The 19,627-nt window shown below is 42.5% G+C and overlaps 1 protein-coding gene across 3 annotated transcripts in view; it reads left to right on the forward strand.

The window, feature by feature from the left end:
• Positions 1-19,627, forward strand: part of VDR (vitamin D receptor) — a 170,162-nt gene that overhangs the window by 122,899 nt on the left and 27,636 nt on the right. For all 3 annotated transcript variants that reach the window (XM_044287611.1, XM_044287610.1, XM_044287612.1), the window contains one exon: positions 8,763-8,947. In XM_044287611.1, coding sequence (XP_044143546.1) covers positions 8,763-8,947 — 185 coding nt within the window. The remainder of the gene's footprint in view (positions 1-8,762; positions 8,948-19,627) is intronic.

Raw genomic sequence — 19,627 nt, forward strand, 5'->3', positions numbered from 1 at the left:
ACCAGAGAGGTAGAGTTAAGTGTTGTCAGCATAGAGGTGGTATTGCAAGCCATGGGACTCTATGAGCTGTCCCAGGTATACTGTATAAATGGTGAAAAGTAGGGGACCCAGGACAGAGCCTTGAGGGACCCCAACAGAGAGTGTACCTGATGAAGAGGTGGTGGATAATTGGGAAACACTGAAGGTTCTGTTTGTGAAGTACGAGAAGATACAGGAGAGGCCCAGGTTTCTGATGCCGAGGAAAGAGAGGGTTTGTAACAGCAGAGAGTGGTCAACAGTATCAAAGGCCGAGGACATGTCAAGGAGGAGGAGCACAGAGTAGTGATGTTTAGCTTTGGAAGTGAACAGATTTTTGGCAACTTTGGTTAGGGCAGTTTCAGGGGAATGATTGGGTCTGAATCCAGACTGCAGGTAATCAAAAAGTGAGTGGGATGAGAGGTGGAAGGTCAGTTTGAGATGGACATGTCATATTATTGCATATTATCATTTTGGCCATCAAGCCTAATAATATATAGGGAACACCTATGTATAGATAAGGCTACTTTCACATTCGCATTTGGTGCGGATCCGTTATGGATCTGCACAAACGCATCTGTTCAGATAATACAACCGTCTGCATCCGTTTGTATTATCTTTAACATAGCCAAAACATCTATGGGGGACTGATCCGTTATCTATTGTGCCACATTGTGTCAGTGAAAATTGATCCATCCCCATTGACTTTGTGTGTCAGAACGGATCCGTTTGGCTCAGTTTCGTCAGACAGACACCAAAACGCTGCAAGAAGAGTTTTGGTGTCCGCCTCCAAAGCAAAATGGAGACGGAACAGAGGCAAACTGATGCATTCTGAGCAGATCCTTATCCATTAAGAATACATTGGGGTAAAACTGATCCGTTTTGGACCGCTTGTGAGAGCCCTGAACGGATCTCACAACTGGAAACCAAAACGCCAGTGTGAAAGTAGTCTTAGGCTACTTTCACATGTGTGCTACAGCCTTCCAGTAGGCTGTATCAGCATAGGATGCCTGGAATTGGTTGGACAAAAACAGCTGCCCAGCCAATTCTCAGCATTTTTTGCCAGGTTGAAGCCATATCTCCTCCAAACCCCTTTATAGTTAATGGGGCCGGCAGGCATCCTCTGCTGGAACAGCCTGATGGAATTTGTGCCGTAGATATGTCTAAGCTTCCACAATTCACAACTGGTGGACACAGATCACTTCCCCCTCGCAGCACAAAGATCTCTACACAGGTCAGAGACCATGCGTAGAAAAAAAAAAAAACATAGTTGAACATCTATTGTTACATATGGTCCATGTAACTGCTGTAAAGCATCGCTCTAAATATTAACAGTAGCTATGGCAAAATGGCCGCCTCCATAATCATGTACAGAAAATAGTATTAGAATTAATTTAAATAAAAAACTGAATAAAAATATGCAATATGTTTCAGTATCTGGTTTAACTAGCAAAAATTATAGGTGCATCCGCCAACAGCACTTGGGAATTAAGACCGGCGTATAAATCCGGTCTTAATAAATGACCCCCTTAGTGTCTCCTGGGAAATTTTTCTGACATCTTTTGAACACGATGGAACAGCTTATTAAACTGTAAACTTGATTATGTTTCTTCATGTAATAGTGTTAAAGTACACAAATGTATCGAATTATATATTTTTTTTTATCCACCCTTGCAACAGCCTTTTAAGCTTTACATTTTTAGCTTGTAGTAAAATTCCTTGAAGCTTGTAATATTTATCCTCCTGGGAGCAACCTAGGCTTACAGACTCTGCCACCCTACACGCCATCAAAAAAGTTGTTCTAGGGTCATCAAGTGCTTCTGTTAAAGGAGTTTTTCAGGCTCCCTGATACTGAACACCTATCCTCAGAGTCTGACAGCCTGCACCCCAATGATCAGCTGTTACCTAGCACTTTGAATTGAACAGTAAGCACAGTCCATTGAAAGTGTATTGGCCGTGCTGGGGTACTACTGCTCAGCCCGATTTAACCCCAAATACCGGGCTCATTTTCATTTTTACATTTTCTTCTTCCTTCCCACGTTCCAGTAGCCATAACTTTTTTAATTTTCCATTCATATAGCCATATAAGGGCTTATTTTATGCAGGACAAGATGCATTTTCAATGTACTTGAAAACAGGAAAAAAAAAATCTTTGTGGGGTAAAATTGAAAAAAAGAAACAAAGTTTTGACAAGGTTTTCTGGGTTTTGATATTATACGGCATATTATATGTTCTAAAAATGGCATGACGTCCTTATTCTGCAGTTCAATACGATTACGGCAATACCAAATTGTATTTTTTTGTTTGCTTTAGTACTCAAAATTTTCTGACATCCATAACTTTTTTATACTCCGTCCACAGAGCTGGATTAGGGCTTGTTTTTTTGCGGGAAGAACTGTAGTATTTATTGGTACCATTTTTGGGGTGCATACAACTTTTTGATCACTGTTGTTAAATTTTTGGGGAGGATGAGGTGACCAAAAAATGTTGAATCACATGTTTGTATTAGGTGTACAATGTGCAGGAAAAATACTTTTATATATATTTTTTCATAGTTGAGACATTTTTAGACGCTTCAATACCTGTTATGAGTATTTTTTATTTTTAAATTATTGTTTATATTTTTTATTGTTTATATTGTGTGCTGCAGCCTTCCAGTAGGCTGTATCAGCATAGGATGCCTGGAATTGGTTGGACAAAAACAGCTGCCCAGCCAATTCTCAGCATTTTTTGCCAGGTTGAAGCCATATCTCCTCCAAACCCCTTTATAGTTAATGGGGCCGGCAGGCATCCTCTGCTGGAACAGCCTGATGGAATTTGTGCCGTATATATTTTTTAGATGTAAAATTGGGAAAGGGGGGATTTAAACTTTAAATATTTATATATATTTTTTTTTCATTAACCTCTAGCCCCCTTAGGGGGCTAGAACCTGAGGTCTTTTGATCTATTACAGTGAATAGCATTCTGATGCGCTCTCTGCTGAGCCTCGTGCACAGCTTAGCAGGAAGCTTAACATGGCAACCCTGGGAAAGCTTCAACAGCCCCCAGGCTGTTATGGTCACCGATCTGAGCCCTGCGTTTTCACTGCATAGTGCAGGAGGAGCTGAGCTGATTAATATATAGTTTTATTAGAATACGGTAGATTCAGAATAACTTTGATTCTTGCTTATTTTCATCTTTAAAGTCAAGGAGGCCATATTACTTTGTATGCACAATTAGGGAAGGCTTTCAGTCTCAGATAGGACCGCCTCCTTGACTTCTGAGACCAGAATGAAAAGGAATTTAGATGAATAAATTGCAAGTTTTACTGAATCTTTTCGCATAAAGCCATACTGCTCAGCTCCTTCTACTCTAGAACATGCTGCCTGCAGCTCAGACACCATGTTGGGTACCCTTTTTTAGCCTGTGGCTGTTCAAAATAACATTTCCATATAATGAGAGCATGCATAAATCTTGAAACTGATGATGAATCGAAACATGAAATATACTAGCCTATAGGCTTCAGTAGCAGTGGCGTGCCTAGGGTGTTTGGCATCCGGGGTGGGTCCTTTCTTTGGCTTTGTGCCCCCTCCATAGTAGTAATGCCCTCTGTGCCCCCTCCATAGTAGTAATGCCCTCTGTGCCCCCTCCATAGTAGTAATGCCCTCTGTGCCCCCTCCATAGTACTAATGCCCTCTGTGCCCCCTCCATAGTAATAAAGTCGTCTGTGACCCCTCCATAGCCCTCTGTGCCCCCTCTGTATAAAAAAAACACACAGTAACTACTCACCTTGTCCCGCTCCCGAAGCTCACATACCTCCCTTCCCTGCAGGCACAGATCGCTCTGCAGTACTGTGTGGGTGGAGCTTATGCAGGTTTCCAGGATGCAGTCTCCGCCCACACAGGCCGGCAGCGCAATCTGTGCCTGCAGGCTGAATGGTGGAGCAGGGAGAAGTCTTTCTGCTTCACCATTCTGTGTGCCGCCAGCCTGAACGAGGGGAGGAGTGCTAGGAGCTGAGCAGTGAGGGACAGGACCACAGCTCCCAGCGCTCCTGCAATGAGCGCTTACATCTGTATTAATGGAAGCGCTCATTGCTTCTGGCACCCCCCTGAGAGCCGGCAGACCACCCTCAACGCCCACCCCCACTTAGTATGCCACTGTTCAATAGAGCAGGGGTCGGCAACCTCCAGCACTCCAGCTATTAACTATTTGTTACACAGCATGTGTCAGCATGATCAACCCTATTAAACCAGGCATACAGCCTGGTAGGATTGATCATAATGATAAACTGATACCCTAATCATTACTATCCACTGCCCATTGCTGAGAAAACTGCATATGCAAATGACCTCATTGGAGCACCTAAGGTCTGGGCAGAGCACCAGTCTGTCACACCCCTTCAGCTTTAGTCCCTCCCCCTTCCCCTGGATTGACAGAATATCTACAGAAAGACTGCAAGCAGCAAAATGTAAAAAGAAAACAAAGCTATAGCTGTTTTTTTTGTAGTTTTTTTTTTTTACCCAGGGCAAAGATTCAGTGTGGTACACATGCTGTAGCACACACAAATATACTGCTGGTTTATCATACATAAATTGCTTACACACACAGACAAGTAACGCACATAAATGACCAAATTACACCCATGACTGCATGTTACAAACACATATATAAAATACACCATTTTTTTTTTACCCCACTGGTAGTTCCACAATGAGACTTTGATGGTCTGATGGGTTGGGGTTGCCAGCAGCATAATCTTAACAACACATAGAATAATGTGAAATAATTTTACTGCAGTGACTACAAAATCAGAGGGACGAGAATAGTAGCATTTCAGTATTTATTCTATTAACAAATCTTTCAAAACCTCATTTTTCTTTGCTGATTAGTTACAGAACATCATATAGCTATCCAAACCACATTTAACGGACAAGCAGATGATTGTCTATCCTTAATGTTGTGCTTGGAGTCTTTAATTAAATGTACTATAAAAAACACCCATTTTGATTTATCTCTAGCCAGACTACGGTATATGGCCATTTTTTTTTTTTTTTTTTTACGTAAGCATTTCTAAAAGTTCTAAAAAAAATCAATTATTTCTGTCTTATAAAGGAAATTACATGGCTGTGCTCATGTCTTTCCAAATTTCATCCTCATCCTCTAATAGATAATCGAGAGGCAACCGGCAGCATATAATTATAATGTTAATCTTTTGCCAGTTTGCTGAACAAATTTAGAAAATAAGATTAGATCTGACATCTTTAAAAGGGGAAGCAAACTCACAAACTGTCTGACCTGACTTGGCAAGCAACTAATGACTGAAACCTTAGCGGACAGTCTAGCAGTGGAGGTGAGGTAAAACGTATAAAGATAAACTGGATCATTCACAGTAAATTATATATAATATGAGTTTGCATAAAATGCTGGGGTGCTTACAGGGTTAATTTTTACAGGAAGTTATTTCACAATGAATTTACTAAATCTATTTTTGACACTAAAGCATTCTTTGTCGGTTTCTTGTTCAGAAGTTCCTCTGCAATGTACGTTTTTAATATAATGTTCTCACATTCTAGGACTGTTTTCTGCATCATTTCTTCTTTCACTCAAATGAATAGAAAGCCTTATGTCAAAGGCTTGTATTGCCAGTTTCCATCAAGCATGTGGGCTGTCATACAGGCCTGTATACCTCTGCGCAGGAATGTCTTTCCTTTGTACAGAACAGAAGGCATCAAACTGTGACGGTGGCAAAAGAGGGAGATTCTCAAATGAAATTGTGTTTTGGTTAAATTTAAATGACCAAGGATAGGTCTCCCTTCAGAAGCAGCCAAAATGACTCAAAATACAACTGTGGACGGTGTAAGAACTACACAGCGATAGAATCGGGGCCAGATTAAAGGGCATCTGTCAGCAGATTTGTACCTATGACACTGGCTGACCTGTTACATGTGCTCTCGGCAGCTGAAGGCATCTGTGTTGGTCCCATGTTCATATGTGCCCGCATTGCTGAGAAAAATGATGTGTTGATGTTATATGCAAATAAGCCTCTCGGAGCAACAGGGGGATTGCCATTATTTCTAAAAGCAAATGCCGCAGCATCTTCACTTTGATTGACAGGGCCAGGCAGTGTAAACGTGATCACGCCTGGCCATGACTTCTCCTACAGCTAATCCAAGTGCAGAGGGTGGGGCATTTGCAGAGAGAGCAGAGCTTCTATGTGTAACGGCAATGCCCCCGTTGATCTTAGAGGTTCATTTGTATATATTTAAACTTCATTTTTCTCAGCAATATGAACATGGGACCAACACAGATGCCTTTAGCTGCCAAGCGCACATTTAACAGGTCAGCCAGTTTCATAGGTACAAATCTGCTGGCAGATGCCCTTTAACATACAGTGGGGAAAATAAGTATTTGATACACTACAAAGAATGGAGAGGTCTGTAATTTTTATCGTAGGTACACTTCAACTGTGAGACAGAATCTAAAAAAATCCAGAAAATCACATTGTATAATTTTTTTATAATAATTATTTTGCATTTTATTGCATGAAAAAGTTTTTGATCACCTACCAACCAGCAAGAATTCTGGCTCTCACAAACCTGTTAGTATTTCTTTAAGAAGCCCTCCTACTATGCACTCATTACCTGTATTAATTGCACCTGTTTAAACTCGTTAGCTGTACTGTATAAAAGACACCTGTCCACGCACTTAATCATTCCAATCTCTCCACCATGGCCAAGACCAAAAAGCTGTCTATGGACACCAGGGACAAAAATGTGGACCTGCACAAGTCTGGGAACTGTTGGTGCAACAATTAGAAAATGGAAGAGTCTTCCTCAGTCTGGGGCTTCATGCAAGATCTCACCTTGTGGGGTAAGGATGATTCTGAGCCCAGAACTACACAGGATGACCTGGTCAATATCCTGAAGAGAGCTGGGACCTCAGTCTCAAAGATTACCATTAGTAACACACTTCGCCGTCATGGATTAAATTCCTGCAGGGCACACAAGGTCCCCCGGCTCACGCCAGCACATGTCCAGGCCAGTTTAAAGTTCACCAATGACCATCTGATCCAGAGAAGGCATGGGAGGTGGTCATGTGGTCAGATGAGACCAAAATAGAACTTTTTGGTATCGACTGCACTCACTGTGTTTGGAGGAAGAAGGATGAGTACAACCCTAAGAACACCATCGCAACCGTGAAGATGGGGGTGGAAACATCATATTTTGGGGGTGCTTTTTTGCAAAGGGGAGAGGACGACTGCACCATATTGAATGGAAGGATGGATGGGCCATGTATCGCAACATTTTGGCCAACAACCTCCTTCCCTCAATAAGAGCATTGAAGATGGGCAGGGTCTTCCAGCATGACAATGATCTGAAACACACAGCCAGGGCAACTAAGGAGTTGCTCCCTTAGAAGCATTTTAAGGTCCTGGAGTGGCCTAGCCAGTCTCTAGACCTGAACCCAATCAAAAATCTTTCGCGGGAGCTGAAACTCAATGTAGCCCAGCAACAGCCCCAATACCTGAAAGATCTGGAGAAGATCCGTATGGAGGAGTGGGCCAAAATCCCTGTTGCAGTGTGTGCAAACATAGTCAAGAACTACAGGAAACGTCTAGCCTCTGTAATTGCAAACAAAGGTTTCTGTACCAAATATTAATTTCTGTTTTCTATTGTATCAAATATTTATTTCATACAAAAAATGCTAATTAATTATTATATTCTGTCTCTCACAGTTGAAGTGTACCTACGATAAAAATTACAGACTTACATTCTTTGTAGGTGCGAAACCCCAAAAACTGCAAAAAAGTTTCAAAGCATTAGAGGTATCCTAAAATGGTGCCCTTAAAATATACAACTTGTTGATTGGGTGAGAGGTAGACACCGCGCCGTGGTCTAGGGTCCTTGAACCAACAAGAGGATAAAACATTTTTGTACTGGAAGGACATGCATGACAACTGTGTGAGGGTATATGGCATACTACGGTATATGTTTGGATAATTGGCTTCCTGCCTTTAGTCTAAGCTTTTTGCAGGAAAGTCTCTTGCTGTAGGAAATGCACATCCTTTATGTTGCTGTTACTCAAGATTTTTTTATATTTGGATATTTTTTTCTTTGTTGTTCTTTTTATGTGTATCAAAAGGCAAAATAAATATATATTTAAGAAAAAAGCAAGTCTTGGAGGCAGGCAAAATAAAAAAAAATAAGTTATGGCTATCCGAAGGAGGTGAGGAAAAAAATGGTGAGGAGAACTGCAGCACTCCTCCAGTTCATATAAAAAGGGGGTTTATTCAGTAACCAGCAACAAAGAGAGGTTTTGACTTCAACTACAGTAAGTCTTTATCAAGCTTGATAAAGACTTAGTTGAAGTCGAAACGTCGCTATGTTTGGTACTGGTTACGTAATAAACCAGCGCCAAACACGAGTTCTGCAGTTTTCTTTACTGCATACTCTGGGATTCTAAGCCAGGACCTGACATTGCGTGCACCAGGTATTTTTAGATCAACTAGACCCAAATTCATGGGCTCGTTGTGCTGCTTATTTGTGACCTTTCTGAAAAAAAATGGTTGCATCCTGAATTGTCACAACTTTAAGGGGTTCAATTGGCACTTTCTACATTTGTATTTGATAGCTTAAAAGATGAGCTAATAAAGCAGGGTTCAGTATTCAATTTAAATCAGATCACTAATGTTTATTAATCATTTCCCAATATTCTACATTAAAGATAGATATTTCCTCTGATGAACGCTATATTTTTTATTTTTCTAGTTATCCTAACAGATGAAGAAGTCCATAGAAAGCGGGAGATGATAATGAAACGTAAAGAGGAGGAAGCACTACGAGAATCACAAAGACCCAAAATGTCAGAGGAACAACAAAAAATTATCGATACTCTTTTGGAAGCACATCGCAAGACTTTCGATGACTCTTATTCCGATTTTTCTCAGTTCCGGGTGAGCATTGCAATGATTTGTGTGTTTGACAGGTAGTGTGCGGTGACATCACTGTGGGATTCAGTCATGTAAACTATTGGGGCATCAAAGGAGGGTTTCAGACAGGGCCGGACTGGGGATAAAAACCAGCCCTGGAAAAAGTTGCATACCAGCCCCACAGCATTGCATCATTATTTACTTTATATATAGTTTATAAAAGGCGAAAGCATTCATTTTAAAACACGTGTAAACACAATATGAATTTTGCCCCACAATAGCTCTTTTGTAGAACCCCCATTGTTTATATTATCACAGTAGACCAGGTTTTCCCAAACAGGATGCGATAACGATATGCAATGCAATATTTTAAGGGAATTGTGCTAGAGGTCTATTTGCAGTGTTATGGGGGATCTGTGGATGGCACGGTTATGGGGGATCTGTGGATGGCACGGTTATGCGGGATCTGTGGATGGCACGGTTATGGAGGGGATCTGTGGATGACACTGTTATGGAGAGGATCTGTGGATGACACTGTTATGGAGGGGATCTGTGGATGGCACTGTTATGGAGGGGATCCGTGGATGGCACTGTTATTGGGGATCCGTGGATGGCACTGTTATGGGCGATCTGTGGATGGCGCTGTTATGGAGGGGATCTGTGGATGGCGCTGTTATGGAGGGGATCTGTGGATGATGCTGTTATGGAGGGGATCTGTGGATGATGCTGTTATGGAGGGGATCTGTGGATGACAGTTATGGAGGGGATCTGTGGGTGACAGTGTTATGGAGGGGATCTGTGGATGACAGTGTTATGGAGGGGATCTGTGGATGACAGTGTTATGGAGGGGATCTGTGGATGACACTGTTATGGAGGGGATCTGTGGATGACACTGTTATGGAGGGGATCTGTGGATGACACTGTTATGGAGGGGATCTGTGGATGACACTGTTATGGAGGGGATCTGTGGATGACACTGTTATGGAGGGGATCTGTGGATGACACTGTTATGGAGGGGATCTGTGGATGACACTGTTATGGAGGGGATCTGTGGATGACACTGTTATGGAGGGGATCTGTGGATGACACTGTTATGGAGGGGATCTGTGGATGACACTGTTATGGAGGGGATCTGTGGATGACACTGTTATGGAGGGGATCTGTGGATGACACTGTTATGGAGGGGATCTGTGGATGACACTGTTATGGAGGGGATCTGTGGATGACACTGTTATGGAGGGGATCTGTGGATGACACTGTTATGGAGGGGATCTGTGGATGACACTGTTATGGAGGGGATCTGTGGATGACACTGTTATGGAGGGGATCTGTGGATGACACTGTTATGGAGGGGATCTGTGGATGACACTGTTATGGAGGGGATCTGTGGATGACACTGTTATGGAGGGGATCTGTGGACGACACTGTTATGGAGGGGATCTGTGGACGACACTGTTATGGAGGGGATCTGTGGACGACACCGTTACATGGATTGATAATTGGCTAGTTATCGGGGGATGAGTGTTCATAGAATTCCTGATAATTGGCCCATGAAAAGGTGCTCGTTCTTTGGGTCTTTCAGCCAGCACGTAAAAATCATCTTTTCCCTGTGCAAAAAAGGACCTGCTGCCCAGAAACAATGATTCCTTATGGTAGGGGTCTGCCACCTCCGACACTCCACACAACTCCCAGCATCCTCCATTTACTTCTTTGGAAGTCCTGAGGGCAGCCTTGCAAATGTGCATGCTGAGATTTATAGCTTTGCTACAGCTGGAGTGCCGGAGGTTATCGCTCTATGGGGACCAGTGATTGCTGTAGAGGAGATGATTGCTCTCACCTCCTCTGACGATCAGGCAATTATTGTGAAACAACTGTTCGTTCCCGATAATTGCCTATAGCAGCAATCCATGTAAAATGACCATTATTTAGGTAAGGTACTGTGATTTCATAAGAGTCCGGAAAGCTGAGGAGTGAATGTACCATCAAATTAGGAGTTGGAAATTGTAGGGTGTATATACATCTCTTGCACAGGGGCCCTTTGTTGTTTGTGTCTGCCCAATTTGTTGTTGCATCATAAGATTCCTGTGTAATATGGGAATTAAAAAGAATCTGACTACTGTGTATTGAAGGAAAGCCTACTGTTTTCATATAGTTTGTGATCACTATTATTTTCTGTGACTCATACTAATTTACGAGCATGGGTAGGACTACCAATGTCACATGAGTACAAAGCTTCCCATGGCTGGAAGTAGTCCGTTTTTTTTTTTTGTTTTGTTTTTAACAAACAAGAATGATAACGCATATACATCACATTGAGATATTTTCCTCACAGCCCTAGTTTGTTAGCTTTAAGTGGTTGTTAGCTTTTATCTGTGCCCTGGCTGGCGCTGTACATAACATAAAAAAAGACATCCAACCTACCCTGCTCCTTCCTGTCCTTGGCATGTAAACTTGATGGGTTCAGGTGTGCTACTTTGCCCAATTGCTGGCCTCAGCAGTGAGTTGTCCCCAGGTGGTGCATGACCCAACAATAATGTGCTGCTTTCTTACGTGCTAGTAGTGAGGCCAAGTGACCCAGTCCAGAAGTTTACAAGCTGGGGAGTGGCAGACAGCAGGGGAATGTTTTTTTTTTTTAATGTTATGTACAGTGCTCTATGGGGTTAGATAAATTGTGGTAAAAGCTGAATGACCCCATTAAAGGATTTATCCCATGATATACAGTACAGACCAAAAGTTTGGACACACCTTCTCATTCAAAGAGTTTTCTTTATTTTCATGACTATGAAAATTGTAGATTCACATTGAAGGCATCAAAACTATGAATTAACACATGTGGAATTTTATATGCATAACAAAAAAGTGTGAAACAACTCAAAATATGTCATATTCTAGGTTCTTCAAAGTAGTCACCTTTTGCTTTGATTACTGCTTTGCACACTCTTGGCATTCTCTTGATGAGCTTCAAGTGGTAGTCACCTGAAATGGTCTTCCAACAGTCTTGAAGGAGTTCCCAGAGATGCTTAGCACTTGTTAGCCCTTTTGCCTTCACTCTGCGGTCCAGCTCACCCCAAACCATCTCTATTTGCTAGGGTATTGCACTGTGCTTGATATCTATTATCCCCCCACAATTGGGGTGTAAGTTGAGGAACAGACCTGTTCACACTAAGTGTTTTGCACCAAGCACACAGATTGCAGTCTAGCGTCGATGGAGTACAGAAGACTGCCCATTACCCCTGATGAAGCCAGATTAGTTGGCAAAACATGTTCGGGGCGGAATTTAGGTTTTAATTTGCTGTACTCCTTTGACGTAAGACTGCAATCTGTGTGCTTGATGCAATAACACTTAGTGTGAACAGGTCTGTTGCTCAAGTGTTATTGCATCAAGCACACAGATTGCAGTCTTACGTCAAAGGAGTACAGCAAATTAAAACCTAAATTCCGCCCCAAACCTGTTTCGCCAACTAATCTGGCTTCATCAGGGGTAATGGGCAGTCTTCTGTACTCCATCGACGCTAGACTGCAATCTGTGTGCTTGGTGCAAAACACTTAGTGTGAAACTCGCCTGTTCCACATTTTACACCCCAATCGTGGGGGGATAATGGATATCAAGCACAGTGCAATACCCTAGCGAATAGAGCAGGGTTTGTGGTGAAAGGCAGTGCGGGTCAGTGCACCTCCACCTGCACATATACGCTTTATACCAGTCATTAATAGCACCTCTCTCTGGGTTACAGTCAGTTTTAATCTTTCAGCTAGCTCACTTGTCACATTTTCTTACTTGTTTTAATAAAGACGTAAAAGTTAAGTTTTAGTACCTGGGACAAGAGTGGTTAGTAGCCGTTTAGGCATAAGTGTTCGTTATAGTATAAACCCTCCCCAGATAGGGTCCTCTGTAGAAACCGGGCTCTCCATCGGGCTGCCAGGAAGCCCGGTGATGTCAGTGGCACTGATGGGTGGAAGCTTTTTCCCGGCAGTGTGTTATTGTAAACAAAAGAGCCCTTGCACTGCGTGATCTAGTGCAGGGCAAGGGAGCGCATCGGAGCATGAGATGCTCCAATGCTAACATCAGGGGTGCTGCCTGGGTGAAAATGGAGGTATGTCCTGGTTCAGCTCTGAACCCGGACAACCCCTTTAATATGTTTCTTCTCACACCAGTATTTTTTTTACTAACCGTGGGTCAGTGAAAAAATCATTGAGACCTGCACTATTGTGGTCTGTCCGTTTTTCACTGACCACTGATAGGAGATGATTTTGAAATTATATTTTAGATAAGCAGTACCTGTGGAATATGGATGACAGACAGAGGGCAAACAACGGACACACGGACAAAACACGGATACTTCACAGACAATTTCACGGATGGAGCGTGGATGAATTTTTTCACAGACTTCAAATGAACACTGAAATGTGAACAAGGCCTAAGCTTCTGGACAAAAGAATATTCCAATAAAAAATACAATATAAATTTCATTTTGTGGTATGATGATCAGACATCCTCACCTTGGTTTTATTAGGTCAAAGATGCAAATTTGCAAGTTATGCGACCATATTTTTAGCGGTAGAGAATGGGCTTTTCCTTTGCCCTCTTTCCATTAACTCCTTCCTGCTTTCTCACGTACAGTACATGTACGTATGTCCGGGAATGTGGTTATTTACCATGTGCTGATGTACATGTGTGATCACCACAGAACTTGTCCATAACTGACAGTCAAGGGCCTGCTGCAGTGGTCAGGATCAGAGATGATCCAAACCCAGTCATTTAACCCCTAGATGTTGTGGTCAATAATGACCATGGCATTTTAAAACTTTGTCACAATGACTGATCTCGCCATCACCCTCCATGCAATGCAGTCATTTGGTGCCAAAGGATTGCTGTGGCAGCCAGAAGCCAAGTACAATGTCAAAGTTGTTGTTTTTATCATTTCGCCAAAATAATTTGATTAAAAAGTTGCATGTACCTAAAAATTGTACCACTGAAAATGTAAGTTCATCCCAGAAAAAAACAAGCTCTCACTCAACTTTGTTGATTGTGGAAAAATGAAAAAGATACAGTATGGCTTAGAAGATGGCACCACAAACAAAGGATTTTTTAGTAAAACATAAAAAAAACTATAGATACTTGGTACCGTAGAATAAAGATAATAGTATTAATAGATAATAGTATTTATACTATTAAACTAAAATTTTAAAAGCAAAAATCAACAGCAGACTTGTTGGTCTTTTTAACACTCCCCGTAGAAAGAATAAATAAAAATGAGGGCTCAAGTACACGAACATGCTCAGTCCGGGAAACACGGCCTGAGTGTCAGCCATATCTCTCAAACCGATGGTGGCTCCTCTGACCTGAATTGACTGCTAACATACTGATTTCTGATGCAGTGAGTTTCTCCCTGATCACAGGCCTACATGATGATGTGAGTACAGTACAATAGACTTGCAATCAGATAGGACCTCACTCCATCAGAAATCACTATAATAATCTTAATAATAAGAATCTTTATTTATATAGTGCCAACTTATTATGCAGCACTTTACAATTCTGGAGTTCATGTACGAATAGTCATAAATAACGTAGCGATAGACAAGTCAATAATTAGAACCAGAGGAATGAGGTTCCTGCTCGCAAGAGCTTACAATCTATGAGGGCAAAGGGATGACAGAAAAGGTAAAAATGCTTCTTATGTACAATGGTCCAGCCTTCTGGAAAAATAGGGGAGAAGATATAAAGCTGCATGAGCCAGTCACCAGCTGATATCTGTAGTGCTTTTGGGTGCCTGGGTTCCGTGGAGAGTTTGGTGGAGGATTATGTTAAGGAAATTATGATATTTGGGCTTTATATAGAGCGGAGTTAGATCAGGGGATGTGATAGGCAACTCTAAAAAGATGTGTTTTTAGGGAGCGCCTAAAACTGTGTATATTGTGATTTAACCTAATTTCTTGGGGCAGGGCATTCCAGAGAACTGGTGCAGCTCGGGAGAAGTTTTGGAGCCAGGAGTAAGAGATTAGAATTATGGTGGATGTCAGTCGTAAATCGTTTGGAGAGAGTAGAGCATGTGTTGGGCAGTAGTGATGAGGGAAGAGATGTAGGGGGTGCAGCACTGTGGAAAGCTTTGTGGGTGTGAACGAGCAGTTTAAATTCGATTTATATACTGTATGGGCAACCATTGTGATGACTGGCACTGGACAGAGGCATGGGAGTAGCAGTTAGACAGGTAGGTGACCCTGGCTACTGCATTAACGATAGATCAGAGAGGGGAAAGTCTGGTGAAGGGGAAGCCAATTAATAGTGAGTTACGTTAATCAAGACTGGAATGGAACAGGGCAACAATGAAAGTTTTTGTTGTTTCCATAGTGAGAAAGGGGTGGATTCTAGGATGTTTTTGAGATGTAGGTGACATAAGCAATGGCCAAGAGATAGGGATTGAAGTAAAGATCAGTGTCAAATATAACACCTAGACATCAGGGATGCTGCCTAGGTGTAATGGTAGTGCCAAACACTGAGATGCAGATATCTGGTTTAAGTAGGTTAGTAGATGGAGAGAAGGCAAGAATTTCAGTTTTTGAAAGATTCCGTTACAGAAAGAGAGGACATGATGTAAGAGACGTCTTAAAGACAGTCACTGGTATTCTCTAATAAAGCAGGGGTTATGTCGGGGGATGAAATGTATAGTTGTGTGTCATCTGCATAAAAATGGTACTGGAAACCAAATCTGCTGATGGTCTGTCCAATTGGGGCTGTGTAGATAGAGAAGAGGAGAGGGCCTAGGTCTAAACCCTGAGGAACACCAACCTCAAGAGGGAGAGGACAAGAAGTGAAGACAGCGAATGATGCACTGAAAGAGTGGTCAGAGATTTGAAAAAATCCAGGAGAGGGCATTGTCCTTTAGGCCGATAGATTGGACCATGGTCAGTAGGAGATGGTGTTCTACGGTGTCAAAAGCTGCAGAGAGGTCAAGGAGAATGAGCAGAGAGTAGTCGCCGTTGCATTTTGCTGTCAGGAGGTCATTAGTCACTTTGAGTGCAGTTTCTGTAGAATGTAGGATGCAAAAACCAGATTGTAATGGATCAAGGAGAGTAAACAGAGATATAGTGGATGAGGCAAGAGTAGACCAAATGCTCCAGGAGTTTAGAGATTAATATATTTTTTTTTTATAATGAAGTAATGATAGTGTTTGAAAGAGGGGAAGATACCAGAAGAGAGGTTGAAGATTTGTGTTAGGCGAGTGGTGACAGCCAGAGAGAGAGAGACTAGAGTATATGTGAGAGAATGGGGTCAGACATGCATGTGCTAGGACGAGAAGAAGAGGGGAGCCTGGACACTTCTTCTTTCGTGACTGGGTCAAACATGGACAGTGAGCCAGAGGAGATGCAGGGGGAAAGGTGATCAATGACACTTAGTGGCTGGGAGCTGATTTCATTCCGGATGTTTCTATTTTCTCTGTGAAGTAGGTGGCCAGATCTTCAGCACAGGGTCTGTGATAGGCACCTGCATTTTAAGACTGAGGAGGGAGTGAAAAGTGTCAGAGTGTTTTTGGGTTGTTGGACAGTGAGGAGATTAGGGTGGTGAAGTAGTTCTGTTTGGCGAGCTGTAGGGCAGAGTTATAGGTTCTTTGCATAAATTTGAAATGGAGGAAATTTTCGGGTGTGTGAGTTTTTCTCCCTAGGCATTCGGCACTCCTGGAGAAAACGAGTTTACGGTGTAAGCCAGGGCTGCTAAGGTTTGTGTGTGAAGGTTCTGAAGCTAGGGGATGCTACAACATTATAATGTAGTCAGTTTAAGTCTTAGGGGCTGCTGCTGGTTGGGGAGATGCAGCCGACACATGGACTGTGTTTCTCAGACTCTGCAACGCATGTTGTTTGCATGAACCCTTAATCAGGAATGTTCCCTAAAATGGTGGCATTAAAAATACCACTCATGCCACAAAAAGCAAGCCCCCATACAGCTGCGTCAACATAAAAAAAAAAAAAACTGTATGGCTTGCTTGGTTGTTAAGGCCCAAGCAAGCCTGGTCATTAAGGGGTTGAAGCTATATTTGTTCAGTCGTCTTCTAGCCATGTTGTCATGAATGTAAACTTTCAATGTCCTTACAGAGGCCTTGGATTTTTATTCCTGAGCATTAAATGGTCTGACCTTGGATTGAATCTGCTGTGAGGCCAACTCCTGGAAATATTGACAACTGTTTAACCCCTTAAGGCCTGCCCTTTTTTGAGTCAAACATTTGTTTTGTTTTTTTCATTGTCGCATTTTAACAGCTGTTAATAAAAAAAAATCCACCAATGTACCTATTTTCAATACCACCATTTTGGGGTACCTATCATTTGTCAATTAGAAATACAAAATAAAAATAGCAGACACTTTGACAGACATTTTTCGTTGATGCCTTTCTGAGAAACAGAAAAAACGGTTCCATTCAATTGTATGGGGGCTGTTGGTCTGTGAAAACGGACAAGATAGAACATATCTATTTTTTGACGTCCGTTATTCACTGGCAGTCAAAAAAACTGCCATGTGAATAACCCTATAGACTACCATTATTCTTAATGTGTGATGGCCGTTAAAAATAGTTTGTCACACCTCCATTTTTCACTGTTCTTTCACAGAAGCCTATGGTACACTGTGACACCTGTGTCAGACCCACATCCATGATCACATCACACTAATATTCTTACAGAGGGAACCCCCTTGATGCAACAACATGAATGTTGCGGTCGCAATTGTCTGCAGCAACTGAAGGGTTAAACAGCTGGGGTCAGGTTTCTCAGATTTTTACTATTACAGTGGGACTCTGGCTGTCATATTATTTTGCACCAGGGAGTAAAAGGCTGTCCATTTGTAATCAATCTAGTCTACAAACTTGTAGAATAGTGAATTTCAACTTGTTTGAGGATGGCCTAACTCTTCCGAGATGGATAATCATCATCATTTGCTTCCGAGAGCTCGTCCTTTCTCTTTAATTTTTTTCCACAATAAAATATAGATTAATTGCATCAGATTGATTTAAGTGATGTGAACTGGCAAAACTGCATTATTATTGTTAAAGGTTTATGGCCAGTGTAAGAAGGTACCTGGAATCATCGTGGATGGAAGGTATGTGTCACTGAGGTTCCTGGCCTCGGTGAAGTAAGAGCCGGTATTTTATGTGTCAGCAACAGCTATTGCTAATTGACACCTTTAGATTTAGCATGGCTGTCATAGCTGATCCGGCATGGTTCTTACTGAGAGTAGTCAAAGTGCTGGGTGGGTGACTACTCCCCATATTCCAGGCCGGGTTTTGCCAGGCATAAAAACCAGCCAGCACTGCCAGGTGCGTGGATTTACCTCCCTCTGACAGTGGAGCTCAGGAGTCTGTGTGCTGTGAACTGAGGGCTGTGCTGGTATTTGAGCTTTGAGCCGGGCTGGAGGACTCGGGCCCCTCTAAAGGCGAACAGGCCGCCTACGGACTTGATGAGGCTGTAGGGCTAACAGGGTGTGAATTAACACCCAGGAGAAAAGGTGACTTTTATTGTTTATGGACTTACCTTGTGTGTGAACAAACACCAAGCCATCTGCGTTTTGTGATACAGCTTATCTGCATTTTGTTATTCACCAATGTGTGAATAAACACCGCTGTTTGATTACTGCATCCGCTAGTCCTAACAACCAGCGTGAATCCCCACACCAGTTAAAAGGGTTTTTCCGAGACTTTAATACTGACTACCTACCGTCTGGATAGGTCATCAGTATCTAATAGGTGGGGGTCCAACACCCGGGACCCTCGCTGATCAGCTGTTTGAGAAGGCACTTGCTCTCCTGTGATTCAGCAGCCTTCTCTGCACATTGTATAGTAGCTGTGCTTGGTATTGCAGCTCAGCCCCATTCACTTCTATGGGTCTATGCTGTGCCTATGCCATGTGATCAATGAACGTGCTGTCACTCGGACTAGGCAAAGCTGTTGTGCTACTGCGAGTGCCGCTGCCTTCTCAAACAGCTCATCTGTGGGGGTCCCGGGTGTCGGACCCCCCACCGATCAGATATTGATGACCTATCCAGAGTAAGTCTCGGAAAACACTTTTAACAAGCAGTTTGAAAACCGGGTGATTTTAGATGCACGCAGCCACCGCAGTGGGGGTTCGTAGCCTAATGTCTTTAGCAGTATGTACTTATATTTTCTCACCTAGTTTCTAACCCACATGCCACACAGTGACTCAGTGGAGCAAACTTACCAAAATTACGGTTGGCAAATTCAGAGCATTTATGGTAAGCCCCAAACTCACCTGTGAAAGTCCACTTCTGGGCGATGGTCACTTAATCTCAATTCATATTGACCCAGAACAAGCCAAATTTGCCAGTATTGTCTCTGAAAATACCGGACTTTGGCAACTATGATAGAGGTTTGAAGAACTTGGCACTCCTTGCAAATAGATTCAAAAAAAAAACCAAGACTCATCTGACTGGCCAGCAGAGTTATGTGATTTTCTGTCAGCACTACACTGGGCTGCAGAAAAGACTGGTCAGGGCAGTTGTTATTCTGGGTGCCGCTGTAGTCATTGGGGGTTGGTTGACTTCTCGTCACCGGACATGGGGGTGGGCTCAGGCTGCCTCCACAGAAAAACCAAGGCAATACATTCTATTTTTTTTTTACTGCTGCTTGTTCAGTGACCACAAACCTCTTCCATGAATAGCCATGATTCATATCTGTAAGAAGCAGCCCAGGCATGGGATGA

This window comes from Bufo gargarizans, chromosome 3, assembly GCF_014858855.1.
Source record: "Bufo gargarizans isolate SCDJY-AF-19 chromosome 3, ASM1485885v1, whole genome shotgun sequence".
Taxonomy (NCBI): domain Eukaryota; kingdom Metazoa; phylum Chordata; class Amphibia; order Anura; family Bufonidae; genus Bufo; species Bufo gargarizans.